This window comes from Artemia franciscana, chromosome 2, assembly GCF_032884065.1.
Source record: "Artemia franciscana chromosome 2, ASM3288406v1, whole genome shotgun sequence".
NCBI classification, from domain to species: Eukaryota; Metazoa; Arthropoda; class Branchiopoda; order Anostraca; family Artemiidae; genus Artemia; species Artemia franciscana.
The window spans coordinates 41,700,299-41,718,170 of record NC_088864.1 but is presented as its reverse complement, the minus strand read 5'-3'; the positions used below and the strand labels follow the sequence as shown (position 1 = coordinate 41,718,170).

Below are 17,872 nucleotides of genomic sequence, written 5' to 3'. Positions count from 1 at the left end.
CACCATCCCTTCAAACACATCCAATCCAATTTTTTAGATAGTCATTTCGTTCAACGTAGTTGAAAGTTCTGGAAATTATGTATTTGAAGATGACAACCCCCTCCCACAGCCCCCAGGGCAAGGGTTGTAAGTTAAGCCCTGGGTGCATATAACGTTTATATAGAAAGGGTGATTGTATAAACTTCGGAAGGGGCTCATTGTATCGGTAATAAAAATTTCTAGTGCCTCTTCGAAGATTCAGCGATCGGAGGGTGAATAACCCCCCCCCCAAAAAAAAAAAAACCTTGTATTTTTCGAAATACGTCTGATAGAAATTTTGAGATGTCCATTTGTTGTTGTAGGAACTTCGAAAAAGGCTCATTTGATTAGAAATTGAAGAGGCTCGTGCCCTTTTAATAGTCGAATGTGATTGTAGGACAACTAACCCTCCTCCTACGCCCACCGTTTCCTCAAACACATCCAATCGAAATTTTCAGATAGGGATATTGTTCAGTGTAGTTTAAAGGTCCGGAAATTATTTCTTTGAGGAAGACAACCCCCCCCCCCCCACAGCCCTCAGAGCAAGAGTTGTAAGTTGTGCCCTGTGGCCTTATAAGGTTTTTATAGAAAATGTGGTCGCATAAACGTCGGAGGGGGCTCATTGGATTGGTAATAAGATTTTCCAATACCTTTTTTAAGAGACAAAGTGATCGTAGGGCGATACCCCCCCCCCTCAGACATCGTATTTTCTTGAAATGTATCTGATATAAATTTTGAGATGGCCGTATAGACACTTAAAAAAATGCTCGTTCGATTCGAAATTGAAAGGACGTTTTTTTAATAGTCAAAAGTGATTGAAGGGCAACTAGCCCCCCTCCCCCTCTATGCACCCATCAATGCCCAAAACACATCTAATCAAAATTTTGAGATAGTTATTTTGTTCAGTGTAGTTGAAAGTTCTGGAAATTATGTCTTTGAGAATGACACCCCCCCCCCCCCAGCGCAAGGATTGTAAGCTATGCCCCAAGGGCATATAAGATTTTATGGAAAGGGCTGTTGTATAAACTGCGGAGGGGGCTCATTGGATCGGAAATCAGATGTTCTGATTTCTTTTTAAAGAGTCAAAGCCAAAGAGGACGAACGCCCAAGCACTGGCGGTAAAATTCTTGTGACCGAATCAGGCCTTTGGGGTAGACAAAATCCCCAAAGTCTGAGGGTAAGGGTTATAAGTTATGCCCTAGGGGTATATAAGGTTTTTATGGAAGGGTTGGTCGTATGAACGTTGGAAGAGGCTTAGTTAATTTGAAATGTATAGTTCTAGTTCCCTTTTAAGAGCCAAACATGACGGAGAGCAACTAAACCCCTTCCTGACATCCTCTTTTCCCAAAACGCATTCAGTTGAAATCGTGAGATAGCCATTTTCTTACCAATAGCCCAAAAATCATATAACAATATCTTTAGGGTGGACACAATCCCCCAGAGCCAATGGGCAAGTGTTGTAATTTATACCCCGCAGCCCCGGGGGATGCGTTTTATGGAACTTTTTTACGGAACGGATGCTCGTATAGGAGTTCTACTTTAATCTGAATTTACCAGCTAGATATTTGACGTTGTGGGTGCAGCTCAGGGTCAACTGCCTGCCAATTAGTGCAAGATTTATAAAATATTCTAAGAAAGATGTTCCAATGAAGATAGATATACTAACCCGCAATGCGGATATACTTGCCCGCAATGCAGAGTTAAAGATGATTATTTAGTGCATTGCTTAAGCCGGTGCCAGGGGCTCTCTACGATAAGGGAAAGGATATTTGGAAATAGTGTTTTGATACTTCCTGGTGTCTTAAATAGTACGTCATCTCAGTTTATTTGTAGAATAGCAGGGTATCTGGAAATTTCGTTAAATACAAAAAAATTATAAATAAATAAAAATCTCAGTATAAAGTAAATATAATGTTTTATTTATGTCTTTTTCCAAGTGTTAAGTGTTCTTTTCGAGGACCTTTTTTTCAAGTATTAAGTACTAGTATTAGGTTAATGCAGTGTTTCATTTAAGCGTTTTATGATGATCGCTGATCAAAGTTTATGTTATTTGTGTCTTTCATTATGTTATTTTACTGTGTTCATGGCTGTATATTTGGCTTTAAAATACACTTATCTATCTATCTATAAGCTTTAGATCGGATGGAGCACATATGTTTGAAAGTCCGAAGTTTTAGTGCCCTTTTTAAGAGTCAAAAATGAATCGAGTGCAATCAACCCCCCCTCCCAATTATATCATTCCCCAAAACATATCCGATCGAAACTTTAAGAGATCTATTTTGTTCAGTCTTGTTGAAAGGTTCAGTAATTGTCTTTGGGAGTACCAACCTTCCTACAGTCCTCAGGACAAGGGCTGTAATCTAGGCAACTCGTTCATTGTTTCCACACAATATATGTTATTGAAAGATGTGCATGTTTGAACTTTATTTTCCAAGAAAACGAAGGGTATTGCGGTGAGCCTTTCAGAAAAGGTTTAGGGGATTTTTGACATAAATCAAAACACGTTATGTGTATAAGGATTTTGAAAAGGGTCTAACAGGAATAACTGAATGGATTAATTTGGAGAATTCCGGAAATGATAAGGGATATGATCAAAAAGGTAACATTCGCATGCTACCAATACGGTACTCTATTTACAGTATGGGAAATCTGAGCTAAATCAAAAGACGCTGTGTGCATGCAAATTGTCAAAGTAGTGTAACTCAAGAATTGATTTGGGTATTAGGTTGGAACTTCTAAAGAATGCTTAAAGGGGATGATCATCTCACGAAACATAAATCGCGAAAAAGAGAGAAAACGAGGACAATAACAGCCATTGAATATATACAAAAAAAAATTGTGCAAATATTGACTGTCCTCAGTACAGAATAAAAACTGATAAAATATAAAAAACCAATCCTCAAAACAAAACACAAAACTAAAATAAGATAACCCTTTCAGAGTAATGGTGAAAGGGTATAACAGCAATATCTTAGGCATAACCCTTATGCTTTCTCAAGACCAGAAAATAGTTTGTGCTTTATTGAAAACAAAACACGTTTTAAATGTTTTAAATTTTTTTACTTTTATAAATAAAAATTATCAAAACTTCAAGGAATAAATATCAGTATATGTCAATTAACCTGAAATCTACGGTCATTCGTTTTTTGTTTCTTTTAGTAAAGCGCAAATTATTTTCTGGTCTTGAGAAGGTATGGGGGTCATCAGCCGTACTAATGTTTTTTTTGCTCATTTTGAGTTAGACCTGGCTATTCATCGTAATTTCTGTTCGTTTATTCATTGGTTTATGGTAGTTTTACGTTTGGAAGATTATTTGACTTAATTTTTGGTCATTCTTGGCTTAATGGAGCTCTTTACTTTTCCTTGAAAAATTTGTTTTGTGGAACTTTTTTCAAAATTAATTTAGAGTATAATTCGAAAGAAAACTTCATCATTCCGAATAATTGTTACTTTTTTCTGTAACTATAGAACTATAAAAAAATATATAATATTTTTTTTTTATGAAAAGGTGTCATTCAAAAATTTGTATAGTGTTGAAGTATAATTCTTCGAACGCTTTCCCTGGCACTTTGTTTTAAGGTATCATGAAAAGAGAAATCACCAATGCAACAGCACAAACACAAAAAAAAAGAAAAAAAAAGAGAGAGACAGAAGGAGAAAAGGAAGACTGTTTTCCTAAATTAGTGATTAATATAGACCAGCACTTGAATGAGGCCTTAACCCTACTCATCCATACAATCACATAGGTCAAACAGCATAGCCACACACAATCAACCATAAAGAATAATCTATGGACAGGCAGTCATGTCGTCAATAAGTATAAGTCGTCATTTACCAAACAATAGAAAAAATAATATAGACAAATAATTCAGAGGCAACACCCAACATAAGGGCTCATCAGGAGAATACACTGGCCTATATAGGGTTTCGCCACTCTAAATTCTCTACCCAGCACAGTGTTGTGGCTACCACAGAATATCCATGGCATCCACGCGTCAGGTATCACCCCCAAAATATATGCCTATGAAAGAAAAAAAAATCAGCAAATGTAAAACAACCAAGTAAAACCAAAACAAGCTTATCCTGTTAATATATCCCTCCCTTTAGCAACAATAGGTAAACTAAATATTATAAATTTTACCAAATCACAAATATTAACACATTGCAAAAAACCTGAATGAACTAAACAATTATAGAATTCATCTTTACCATGTGGCTAATTTTTAAGAAAATCCGCTCAATTAGAAACACAATTCAAAATAAATGGCGCTGCGACAACATTTCTCGAACCTCCGAAATTAGTTGAAAATTTCTTTAAGTATCTGTTCCTTCTGGAAAAAGTGATTCTGTAACAAATCTGCAACTATAACTCTCACCAAATCGACAACATACTTACATCATTAGGTTCATTAGTATCAGATCTATCCATTCACCGAGTCACAATTATTATTTTACTTCGACTTTTCTTAGAGAAAGTTTTTAACGTATAGAAAAAAAGGAAAAATGTTTTTTTTTTTCAACGCTGTTCAACCAAGTTCCAGCGTAATTTCAATCTAAAAAACCTTGTACACGCAATTTAAAAAAGTTGATTTGGTAAAAGGATAGAAATGAATGTCAGATATGACTGATGGATAGATAAATACATTTGAAACAAATAACAATAATCATTCTATAGATAAAATTGCTTATCCCACAAAGGCTCCATGGAGTGTAAGGGAGGGGGGTCATTAAGAAAAATATTAAAGTGTTAAACATCTAAACACTTACTATTTGAATATTAGGGAGGGAGGGAGAGTTCATTTAAATTTAACACACTTGCAACTCAAAGCAGACGATACGGGAATCCACACCCAACAAACAATCTTTTTTTTACGATACCACTTCCTAAAACCAACTCGAAAATTAACGAAAAAAATGACACTTAATAAAAAATTAATCCAAATTATAAGAAAGAAAAATAATATGATAAATAAAAAAAGTGACCTCTAGCAGTATGATTGTAAAGTTTTCGTCTTTCATTGACGTATTGAAACCATAGGAAAGTAGAAAAATAACCTAAGGAAATTTGTACAGGGAACACAAGCCTTAAGATGGTAAATACACAATGCTTATCATTGTACATCTGTTCTATTTTTGTCTATTTTTACCTTCCACAAAAAGAAGGTTTCAAAAACGGTTTCCACGAAACTACTTCCCGTAACAAAGGTTAAGGGCAACTTTGTATCGAAGCATTCATTTTTTTCGTCGTTGGAATATGTGTCAATGAGTAACATGTTTCTTGATTTCATCTATTTTTTGGAGGGGGCTATACCTGACGCAAACTTGGTCATTTGTCTTGTTAAAAGTAGGACTCAAAGCCTTGATAATTAATTTTGCTCTCTTGCAATGCAGCCTTTACCCAAATCTTACAAATTTTCTTATTCACTCTTTTGTTTTTAGGCTACTAGAATGGAAACCGGAAGCATTACGTGGAGAGAGACAGAAGCACGAAAGTGTCGTTGTTATTAAGCGTCTTTTCAATCCCGAAGATATAGATAAGAATCCACCACTCCTACTCGAGCTACAGAACTTGTTAAGAAAAGAATGTTCTAAGTTTGGAGAAGTTCGAAAAGTTATTGTACATGATGTATGTATTTCTCTCTTCTTTCTTTTTTTTTCTTTTCTTGTATTCCTGCTCACATGCCGCACTAAACATTTAATATAATACGCGAAGAAACCCAAGGAAAATAACTCATTGGTGAATTCGATGATTCTAAGTAAACCGAGACATCCGTTTGTTCCTTGTGATGGTCTTGGTAAAGCTTCAAAGTGGATTGCAATGTGGCATTTATGTATTGTAAAAAATAAAACTTTTATGTTTCTTGCATTTGGTAAATCATGCCCTTCTATGTCATTCAATCAGTTTTTTTCGTTTTCCTTTATCTTGAATGTATGTATTTACATCTGATCATTTGGGGGGTATTATATGGGTCTACACATCAAGGGAGATATGATTAAGGGGTAAAATCACCGAAAAAGTTCTTTTTTGCCCCCAAAGTCTTCCAATTGTCTAGGAGAGGGATCCTTCAGACCAATCATTGAGGTGAGACTCCCCTGTTTTGTTCAGGCATAAGATTTTTCATTTATATTTTTTTCATTACTGATGTCGAAGTGTTTTTTAACTGCCCATAAAATGGTTACCGTAGATGCCAACCAACAAATCGTTTACAAACTAGAAAAATTTTTGCAAAAACTGATTTGCAAATGAAGTCACGAAGAAGTCTGTACTAAATAATTTAGTACCTCTAATCTTAATCCCTTTTTCAATTTAATGCGGCCTGTTGCCTGACACTATAAAAATCTAGTTAGAATTTTTGAATGGACTATATATCGTAAAATTGTGTCAGAGGAAGGCGGTATTTGTTGTGTCTCTAAGGCTGCTTGTGCATTCATTCATATTTTGTCGGTTCTCGTACTCTACACCTAATTAGGTGCACGAAATCGTAGAATAGAAGTGTGAAAAGACTGTGCGTCTACAAGCGGCCTGTCGGAAACTTATTATTTTTTAGCAAATAATTTTAGCAGAGGTGCCAATTCACGGAAAATTCTGGAGGGGGGGGGCAATGTGAATTTTTCAATATGTAATACAAAAACGTATTTTTAGGGAGAGGGGGTAGAATTGTCGTTTTTGCTGGGTTTTTTCGTAAAAATATGAAAAAAAGTAATTTTTGGTGGGAATACCCAAAAAAAGACACTTTCAAAATCTTGAGGGATCTAGGGAGTATGGCCCCCTTCTCTCCCCCTCTTAATGTACGCCGCTGTTTTTAGACTCTGCGGCATAATGGTGTTAAAAAGCGTTTTCTAATATATTCAAGCACAAATTAGGCTAACTATTTGTCAATGCAAAAAATATTGCTATTTTTTAATAGTGTGATCTAAATGGGTTTTATATTATTATTTTCGGTAGTTGACATTCCTTCATTATACAGCTCATACTATTATCCAGTTGTGTTCATAAACCCTTACCTTTACCAAGGTTATATGCACCGAATAATATTGAAAAAAAATCTTGTGCTTGAGTAATGTATAGAAGTCCACGGTGAAATATGTAATTCAAAAAATCTTTGTAGGATTGGGGTCGGATTGTCGTTTTAGCTGTTTTTTTCCGTAAAAATATGAAAAAATGTAATTTTTGATGGGAATACTCCACAAAAAGACACTCTCAAAATCTGGGAGAGGGATCTAGGGAGCACGGTCCCCTTATCTCTCCCCCGCCAATTTACGTCGCTGTTTTTAGACTGTGCTACATAATGGTGTTAAAAAGCGTTTTCTAATATATTCAAGTAAAATTAGGCTAACTATTGGTCAATGCAAAAAATATTGCTATTTTTTAATAGTGTGATATAATTGGATTTTATGTTGATATTTTCGGTAGTTGAAATTCCTTCATTGTACAGCTCATACTATTATCCAGTTGTGTTTATAAACCCTGATTTTTACCAAGGTTATATGCACCGAATAATCTTGAAAAAAATCTTGTGCTTGAGTAATGTATAGAAGTCCAAGGTGAAATATGTTAGTTGAGCTATAACTTACGTCTGCTTGTTCTGCATATTCAGCCTCTGTGCAAATATTTAAAAATAGCTGGTCCTTAGATTTAGGCTGATCAATTAAATGGCTAGGTACCCAAGTGAGAATCAAATTTATTTTCCCTTATACCCAAGTAAGAATATAGTCACATATGTGATTAGCGAAAGAATTAGGCAAGATTATAGCCAATAACGTTGGACTTCGTTCAAATTTAAAATGTAAACTTTTGTGGTTTACAAATCAGAGTCAAGGTTGGTCCACAGATCTTCTTGGATATGGCTCACACTGAGCAGTTGTATCTCAGCCGGATGCAGTCATCTGTTGGCCTCTAGGGCAATCTTTTCAACACTCTTCTATAGATGTGGCGACATCTGTTCCACTTATTTTTCCAATGGGGCAGGAAAGGCAACTAAAGGATCCTTCTTATGGTTGGAACCTTCCAAATTTACATTATAACCATGTGAGAATTTTTCGATGAAAGAGACTTTACTACCGATAGTACCGGGAATTTGCAGATTTTAATGGAGCAATCTGATCCGGAAATATGCATCTTATAAAAGTATTCCAGTTTAATTCTATTGAAACAATTTAATATTCAACTAATCTAAATGATAAAAGTATTTTAATGTTAGACACGTGTACAAGAGTTATTTTTGTTGAAGGAAGGGGGAGCTTTAACAAAAACACAAAAATAAGCAAACTATAAGAAAAGGAAATTACAGCTTTAAGAAGGGTGCATTAATTGTTACAGATGTTGACGCTACTCGGCCAACTTCGCCTGAAAAAGATAGGTGAAGACATTGCCTAAGAGTTTTTGACCATGGCAGCATAAGGAGAATTACGGGTCCATCTTAAAATGGTCTTAAAATGACTTGCAGACAGGACTGCTCTACTGACAGAATTTCGTCTAAAGAAATCAGAAAGCAATGCTTTCAACAGTACGTCACAGTAGACATGATAAAGAAACGTTGGACGACCTCAAGCATATTTTATGAACACAGTTTGCATACCACTATCCTCCTGGGAGAAGATACACCCTGATGATCAATAAAAACTTTGGCTAGACGCAATCAAGGCTGATCTGACGGGACCTCGTCCAGTAATTTTCTTTGGGAGGGGGTATCAAAGAGCTTTTGTTCGGCTGGGGGTGGGTGTACCGAAACAATGAAGAAGAAGGTTTACGTCCTGTGGTGGAATTTGTCAAACGGTTTATTTACCTGTATTTTTAAGGTCAGTTTACGAGTCGGGGAAATATTTCAGGGCGGAGTATTGGGCGGAACTCTGGGAATATTGAGGAGCATGTTAAACTAAATCAAAAGATACTATGTGCATTCAGTTGATCAAAAAGGCTTATCTGCAATATCTCAAGAACAGCTGAGGGTGTTAATTTTAGACTTTCAGGTAATGTTGAGGAGGATGTTAAAAAGTAATCAGAGAGCAACCAGTCCTCTTCACATTCCTTTTTTAGCTGCTCTCCCTCCAAAGATATCTGATCAAAGTTGTGGAATAACCATCTTGTTCAAAATATTTGAAAGTCAAATAACTATACCGCTGAAAATGGCATAACCCCCATAGCCCCTGGGGTAAGTTTATAAGCTCTATAAATTGCCCATGGTGTATATACAAGATTTGTTATTGGGAAAAGGGGGCTACTTTGCTTTTAAGTCTCCAAAAGGGCTAAGGGTATTAAGGTAAAGCTTCTAGAAAGGGTTGAGAGGAATGTCAAACAAAATCAAAACACATTATGCAGGAAAGTTGTCAAAAAGACACAACAGCAATATCTAAGGAACGGCTAAGGGTATAAGACATGCTGAGAGGGATGTTAAAAAAAACGGAGGCAACCGGTACCCCCTCTTACCCTTCAAGAAGTCCCCATGACACTGATAGAGTTCTTCAAACACCATTTTATTCAAACAATTACAATATGTCTATTAGCTATTCTTCTGGGAATGCCATGCTCCCACATCCCCCCAGGTCAAGGAATGTAAATTATGCAGTTTGTAAATTGTTTTTACATGCAGGGTTTTGTCATTAAGAAGGAGGGGGGATATTTGATCCTGGATGTGTCCAAAAAGGTTAAGGGTATTAAGGCAAAGTTTTGGGAAATTTTGAGGGGTAAGTTGAGCTAAATAAAAAAAAAATATCTGCATACTAGTTATCAAAAGTCGTATCCACAATATCTTAAGGCAGGTAAGGGCATTAGCTTGAAACTTTCAGGGCCACTATTGCTCTAACTACTATTGTGACTACAAATGAGACTGGTTGCGACTCTAACTGTAACTACTTCAAACTACGACAACTTGCAACTGTGATTGCGATTGCTTGCAACTGCTACTATATCTACTTGTGACTACTTTCAGAGAGATGTTTATGGGGATGTTGAACTTTGAAACTTTTATGCTGAAAAAACATCACTCTGATGTTTGAAAACTTTGACGTTGAAAAAAAAATTGACATTGACACGGGGGATGTCGAAAAACTTGAAACTCTCGCAATCAAAAACAAATAGAAATTAATTTCAAAGAACTTTCAGTAAAAAATAAATTTTTCAAAGGAAAATAAAAAGACATATTAAACTTAAGACAAGGAGACTAAATTAATATAACAACTCAAACTCAAAACGACCAAAAATTACTATTAAAGAATAAATGAAACCCAAAATGAACAGATATAAAAAAAAAACAGTCATAGCTAGCATACATAACTGGTACTAATCTAAATGAATAGATAAATCTTACGAGCAAAAGTTAAATTGAATATTCAAGTCAAACTTAAAACAAGCAAAATCTCTACAAACAGGAGTGTGGCTACTGCCTCCTTTTTCCTCCCATAACTATAAAAGTCTAAGCCTGCTGCGTCATTTATGCTTTACTGAAAACGAACTATGTTACAAATATTTTCTTTTATATTTACATGAAAGAAAATTTGAATTGCCGAGCTTTCAGAAATTAATATCGTTATATATCAAATATTCAGTTTAATTTTATCAATTTTTGTCATGGACTGTTTTAAGACAAATATAGTTTTTAGTAAAACGCAAATGACGCAGTAGGCTTTAGACTTTATGTTTGGGAGAGGGGAAGGGGCCAGTAGGAAGACCCCTGTTTGAAGTAATTATTGTTTGTTTTAAGTTCGACTTGAATATCCAATTTAATTTTTGCTCGTTTTAAGATTTATTTATTCATTTATAGTAGTGCCTTTCATTTATATGGTTTTGTTTTAAATATCTTTTCGTTTTGGGTTTCATTTATTCTTAAATAGTAATTTCTGGTTGTTTTGAGTTTGAATCATAATAGGAATTTATTTCGGCTTGTCTCAAGTTTAATACGGTACTTTACTTTTCTTTGAAGAAGTTTCAGGAAGTTTTTTTTTAATTAATTATCATAAAAATTCTATTTGACTTTTTCATGAAATGATGGAAAATAATTTTGTTGTTATATTTTTCCAAAAGATATTGAGGTCCAGAATAATAGGAGAGCGTAGTATAGGACTTACCGTAAAAGTTTTGACAACACGGTGACGATCTGAATTTTCGTCCTGGGGAAAAATATAAATTGCCGAATCATTGTAAATTCAACTTATTGCTACTAAAAAAAAAATAGATGTGAACTATCAAAATAGATTGGAAAAGCTTCGGAAAAGCAACATTTTGATTGAACAGACAGAAAGGAAATTGCCATGGAAAATGTCAATTAAAAAAAAAAAAAAAAAAAAAAATAACCTGCCTTTGGCATTGTTTTTAATAGACTAGTTAATATGTATGTCGCAGTTTCTTTGAGTATATTCTCGTGTAGAACTGTTAAAAAAAGGATAAATTTATTATTGAGAAACTTGAAAATAAGGTAAAATTATCGATATTTAAAAGTAAATAGCAAAGATGAAATGATATGTTTGCAAAAATAGAGAAGGTATTGCATCCGTCAACGCAGCAGTGTTGTCTTAGCAAATTTCTTCTTCCCTTGGTTGCAATGGTTGAAAATCCTAAGAAATAAGTCTGTACTCTCTTTGAGGACACACAAAAAAAAGAAAAAGAAACCGTGAGCCAACTCTGTACTCGGCGAAAAAACAAGCACTCTTCAGACTGTTCACTCTTCCAGACTGTAGTCTGCGGTATGCGGGACCAAAACGAGTTTAGTCCTTGTTGACTTGCTGCGAAAATCAGCCCAAGCAAAGATTTTCAATCTGTTTGACTTGAGAGTTAAAGTGGGCCAGTAGCCCCTACAACAGCCCCCCCCCCCCCATTAGCACCGTATCACCCATTTTTAGCAGAAAGGCAGGTGTGTTGCAGCGTGCTATAACTGAAATCATGGAAGAATTCTCAATCTATATAATTGCAGAGCCAAAGTGTGGTCGGTATGTCTCCCCCCCCCCCTCTACAACGCCAAATGTGAAACGAATATAAAGACATGTGTCATCTTCTTTGAACCAGAATCATACGAGGATTTTCGATTTGCTGAGGTTGAAAGCGGGTTGATGGTCCAATTTTTGGGCTGAATAGATGCATTAAAAGTTACTATTTTACGTTTTATAGTTTTGCTGTTTTTTTCATATTTCAATAAAATGGAAAAAAAATTACAAAAAAGCATATATTAAAATTATACAAACTTACTTCTATTGTAAGTCACAAATGTATTTATTCTAAGAAATTGCTTTTTCCATTCCTGTTAGCTGAATATGGATTTGTCTTTTTTTCTCTTAGAAAAAAAGAGAAATGATCAAATAAACTAGAAATTGTCAAATAAATTTGCTAAATTTGTGAGCCCTTTTTCGACCACTTCTGAATTTTCGATTACTTCCAGATTTGGTCAGTATATGAACTTCTGACAACAGTGCAATAATACAACATCGAATTCCTCCCCCCCCCCCTGTATACTGTCCCTTCCTGCTCCCTTGGTATTTTTAAAAATTGTCTGCTGACTGAAATTAGAAACCCCTGAAGGTTGAAAGACCTGAGCATAAGTAGGAGGGTTTTCAAAGAGAATGACTAGATGCATTTTGCAGTCAGATTTAGATGAAATATCAGATTGGTAATGAGTCATAAATTGAGCACAGCAAAAATTATAAATCAAACACCCTTATTGATTATAAATCAAACATGATTTGATAGCGTAGCAGTTTGAACACCTGCCTGTGGCCGGGTAGAATACTTACCTAGTAACTTAGGCTTGAATTTTAGATAAGAAAAATTCTTAGAGAAGTCTTAGAGAAGACTAAAAAGTCGAAAATAATAGAATTCTTCGAATTCATTTACAGAATGGACTAAAAAATTGACAATTTTTTTCTCGAGAATCTGAATATAGGTGAAAACAAGGGAGGCAAAATGTATTTGGGCTTTACTTAACTTTATTTTTTTACTCGATTTCCTAAACTCACCGACTTTTTTTTATTTCTGCATTTATAACTCGGATCAATCTAATATCTATGTTATGTATCCATTTTGTGCCCCTTTTTTTCACTTGTAATTCATAGATTTTTAAAAATAATTAACTTCTACTTTTTAGTCCTTCTTGAATTTTTTTTTTTAATCTTATGTTTATTATCTCTTATTACTACAAGGTTTACTATTTAATAGCATCAACATACCACTAAATGTAATCCCAAAAGTAATATAAACTGGTCGTCTAAGACAATAACTCTACCCTGAAACTCTAACCTACGCTGTTACATTTGTCTGCTTTGGCCCACAGTCACGAGACCCTACCCTTATTTTTGTTTTAATCATCTTAGGTTTACCTGGGGCTTTCTGTTGCTTTGTCTTTTCCCCTTGTAGACGATTTATTAAAATTATCTTAGAAGTTCGATCTTTATGCACCCTGAGGACATATCAAGCAATTCAGTTATTAAAAAGCCTTTTTTTTTTATCGCTTTCATTGCTAAACCTTAAGATATATGTAAGGAATAAAATATGAATGAAACAAAAAGGTGCAGTCCTTATTTTAAATTCTAGTTTTGTGTCTTTATGTATTTGAAAAAGTGAATTCATCTGCTGATAAGCTCTATTATTTTTATGGCTACCAAGAGGGTCTCTAGTGTTATATCAATTGTCTGTGCAAGCATTTCATGATTGAAGAACTTTAGCCTGAGTCGATCTCCCGAGGTCCGAACAATAACAATCAGTCTAAACAAAGGAAATTGAGTGTAAATTGGGATAAAAATAATTTGTTCGAGTAAAGTCGTCGCACTGCAAAGTCGTTTCCAATATAATTCAATATTTTACTTAAAATGCTATTGCAATTAAATGTTAAAATTGCTAATTTGATTCTACTGAAAATTAAAAATCAAAATTCTATTGCAGCATTCCCGTTCATGTTTTTCTGTTTTTACAGAGGTATTAATAAAAAGAAAACAAGTTTTTATAACTGAAAATAACGACATTAAAACTTAAAACGAACAGAAATTATTCCGTATATGAAAGGGGCTGTCCCCTCCTCAACGCCCCGCTCTTTATGCTAAAATTTTCTATTGTTTTAAAAAGTAGAGTTGTGGAAAAGAGTCAAACTTTTGCACAAAACATGGGACGTTGAGGAGGGCATAGCCCCTTTCATATTCGGAATAGTTTCTGTTTGTTTTAAGTTTTAACGTCGCTCCTTACTTACTGTTAAAAAACTTGTTTTTTTTATTTCATTTTTGAACTTTTTTGAATTAATGCATGTTTTGATTTTGGTTCTCCTCACATGAATAATTAAAACAAAATTTTCATATTAATTTTACTTTTTTTTGGCTAAATGGCTTTCTCAAAGTTTTGATCGGAGAATTTTGAGAAAAAAGGGGCGGAGGAGGAGGCCTAGTTGTCCTCCATTTTTTTATTTTAAAAGGCCACTAGAACTTTTAATTTTATTTACGAACGTTTTAATTAGTAATTACTTTACATAACTTACAAATTAGCTTACGTAACGAACTTCTATACTCATATATTTTTATTACGTATATGATGGAGTTCGCCCCCTCGCAAATGCCTCGCTCTTTACGCTAAAGTTCGAATTTTGTTCCGATTCTTTCAGAATGACCTCTGAATCACAAGGGCCGTTTAGTTAGAATAAATAGCTCTTTTGAAATTACTAAAAATACTTTAGTTTAAAGAGCGAGGTATTGAGGAGGGGACGAACCCCCTCATATACGTAATAATTTCTGTTAGCTTCAAATTTTAATGTTGCTCCTTACTTTCAGTTGAAAAACTTGTTTTTTTTAAGTTTCATTTCTGAATGTTTTTGAATTGCTGCTGCTTTAGATTTTGGTTTTAGATTTCAGCTTTAGTTCTACTAGCTATGGCAAGACCGTCTAATCCATTCAAAGTAGTTTTGCCTTATAAACTGAAAAAGTTTATAAGGACGAGATTGTGTGGTGCTATTTGGTTTTCACTTCTTCAAGCTCCAATGAAAATCCCTATCTTTAAGTCCCTGCACATTAGTTATGTTAAGAGCAGACTTTGAGAATATCGGCGACCCTTTGTGTTTCAACATTCTGCTTTCGAACAATCCACTATTTCAAACACTAAATATTTAGAAAAATCTAAAAGAAAATTCAAGTACACAGGGAAATTGGAAAAACTCAATGTGTTACAGAAATACTTATTAAGAATTGAAAAAAGGTAGTGTTTGGCAAACTCGTGATATTTATTTAAAGAAGACACTTGAAAGAACTTAAACACGTCTCGGTGACTTATTTGTGCATACTTATTGACTAATAAACATTTTAAAATACAGGTATCGGTATAGATGTTTTGACATTCGACCAGGTCCAAGGAAGCAATTTGGTTCGAAAGTAGAGTGCCACAGGGGCGTAATTTTGTCAAAATCCTGGGGGGTGGGGGCAAAGTTGGAGTCAATTTTCCCTAATTAAATGACATTGACAGTAAAAACTAAAAGAATAAGCCGTCTGGTACCATAAAGTTAGTACTTTAAATGTACTATAAAGGTACTTTATGGTACTATATAAAGGTAACTTACAGTACTATAAAGGTAAATATGAACTAAAAAACTCATCTGTTTCTGTTGATGCTTGAATTATGTAGATTTATCGTAGTTTTGACAAGATTTTTGGAAGAAACTAAATTCCATCTTAGGGTGTGGTAAACTGGGGTTGGGGGGAGGTCAGTGAGGGGCAGTCGCCCCCCTGCCCCATAGCAAATTACGCCCCTGGAGTGTCGCCTGCATTTTGTTCTCTACGACGAATTGACTAAAAACTCAGGTTTAGGAGTTGAGACGGAGACTTCCAAACTATTTCCTAAATTCTGAGGTCTTCCACGATTGAATTCGTTTGTGTTTGCGAAAAGCTTGGCTATTTTTAGTTGCATTAATGCCAATTCAGGAAAATATTACATGGGAGGGAGATTCGTTTTTTATTGATTTTTTTGTTAAAAATGCCAGAAAAGGATATTTTTAAAGAATATGCCATGAAAAGGTATCTTTGGAAAAATGGGGCAGTCTAGCCGGGGATCAATATAATCTATATCCTAATCTTTGAAATCTTTCACGACTAAATGCTTCTATGTTTGCTAAGATCATTGTTTTTTTTAAGTTACATCCAGAGGGAGTGGCTCAAGTATTCTTTAAGGACGCTGAAAGTGCAGATGACTGTGTTGTTTATATGCATGGTCGATGGCTAAACAATTCAAAGGTGTCTGTAGAAACTTGGGATGGAAAAACCAAATACAAGTAAGTGGATAGATTCTTTGTTTCTTTATGTGCTTCATTGCTTATAGTATAATAACAACATCTACTACCAGTTTTAAATAAAATTATACTGACGGGATAAAAATATGAGAAAAAAACAAAAATTTTATCAGAAAGCATTCTATGCCGATGTAGGTTTTACCTTCAGTAAGTTTTTCTGTATAGCTATTTTTTTAATTAAGTAAATAGAATAAACTTTCTGTTTTGAAAGATAAAAATATTGATGAGTTTTTGTTTTACTACACACCTATCGTTTGAATTGAACAATGGTGAACCCTAATACCTTTAAATAAAAATTTAGAATAGAAGAAATTACTATACAAAACTGCTCATCATTACAATGGTAACTCATTTTGGAAAATTCATTTCGGATGAACTACTACTACTTTAAAAATGAATTTGCCATTTTATGGAAAAAACTTGTTTTGAAACCTTAACAGAAATAGGTTAGTTGTAACAGAAAGTTTTAGTTTAATAGAATCTTTAGCAGAAATCACTTAGTTATAGTTGTTTATCTAGACATTTAGTTGAATCTATCAGGTGGCTGGGAATCTTCGATTACAAATAATTCTGGATTTCGATCACGTACTGTTTCCAACGATTTCTGTTTTTTTCCTTTTTTTGCTCCTATGATGTAGAAGTATTAAATAATGAGAATTCCCATTTACCTCGTCTAAATGAATAAGGCGGACTTGTTCCACCAAAAACTATCTGTATCATTTAGTTTGAAATTTGAGCCCAATAAAGTTCGAAAAACTTTGTTGATTGTATTATTTTTGTTTTAAAGGCTTGGACACGTCTGAACTTCATGTCTGTAAGGAGAGGAAGGTAATGGTGCAGGCAAGGGCAGCTCTGGGGGGACGGGGGTCAAAAACCCCTTGGAAAAAAATTGAATGAAAACGTGTGTTTTGAAGATTTATACAAATTAATATATTAGTTTGTCTCATTTTAGCTCTAAATTAAAATAGACCTTTTTTTGTAATTTTAGTTTAGACAACTATAGATAATAATTTTATTATTTTCTCAGGATACAAGAGTCTGAAGAAGACAGGAAAGCTCGACTTGAAAGATGGGGAAAATTCTTGGAAGAAAAAGCAGAAGATAAAATTGAGGAGTAATGCTTTAATATTGTTTTGTGGTTGGCAAAATGAAGTAAGAATATTGTTTAATATGGTTGCATTTTTATTTTAATTGTTTTGAATCACATTAAATCCGTAATTTAAAACCTGACAGAGTACAGATTACAGACTGATTTGTACAGAAAGGAATTTAATATCCAGAGTGTGTACTTGGAATGTGCACGGTGCTAATCATAACAGTATCAGCTGTAAAGGAACTTATGTTTGTGGTTTTAATAAAAGGTTAAAAATTCTGAAAATGTACTCCAATACCATAAAATTGATCTAAATTACACACAGTAGAAACTTTAGGATGACGAACCAACTATTTTGGTCAAGATAATAAAGTAATACAAATCCTATCGAAAATAAGATATGAGTGTGAAATGAAAAGTAAAAAAACAAGACAAAAAATAGAAATCCGTGATTAAATATGAAATACGGAGTAGGAAACTCTCCTGAAAGTCGGTTTCATTCTTCATATGACTCGCTTGA

At 34.3% G+C, this 17,872-nt stretch overlaps 1 protein-coding gene across 3 annotated transcripts in view; it reads left to right on the top strand.

Annotated features, from left to right (window-relative positions):
• Window positions 1-17,489, top strand: part of LOC136041790 (17S U2 SnRNP complex component HTATSF1-like) — a 109,877-nt gene extending 92,388 nt beyond the window's left edge. For all 3 annotated transcript variants that reach the window (XM_065726547.1, XM_065726554.1, XM_065726562.1), the window contains 3 exons: window positions 5,458-5,644; window positions 16,105-16,241; window positions 17,287-17,489. In XM_065726547.1, coding sequence (XP_065582619.1) covers window positions 5,458-5,644; window positions 16,105-16,241; window positions 17,287-17,377 — 415 coding nt within the window. In that variant the 3' untranslated portion in view covers window positions 17,378-17,489. The remainder of the gene's footprint in view (window positions 1-5,457; window positions 5,645-16,104; window positions 16,242-17,286) is intronic.
• Window positions 17,490-17,872: the final 383 nt, after the last annotated feature.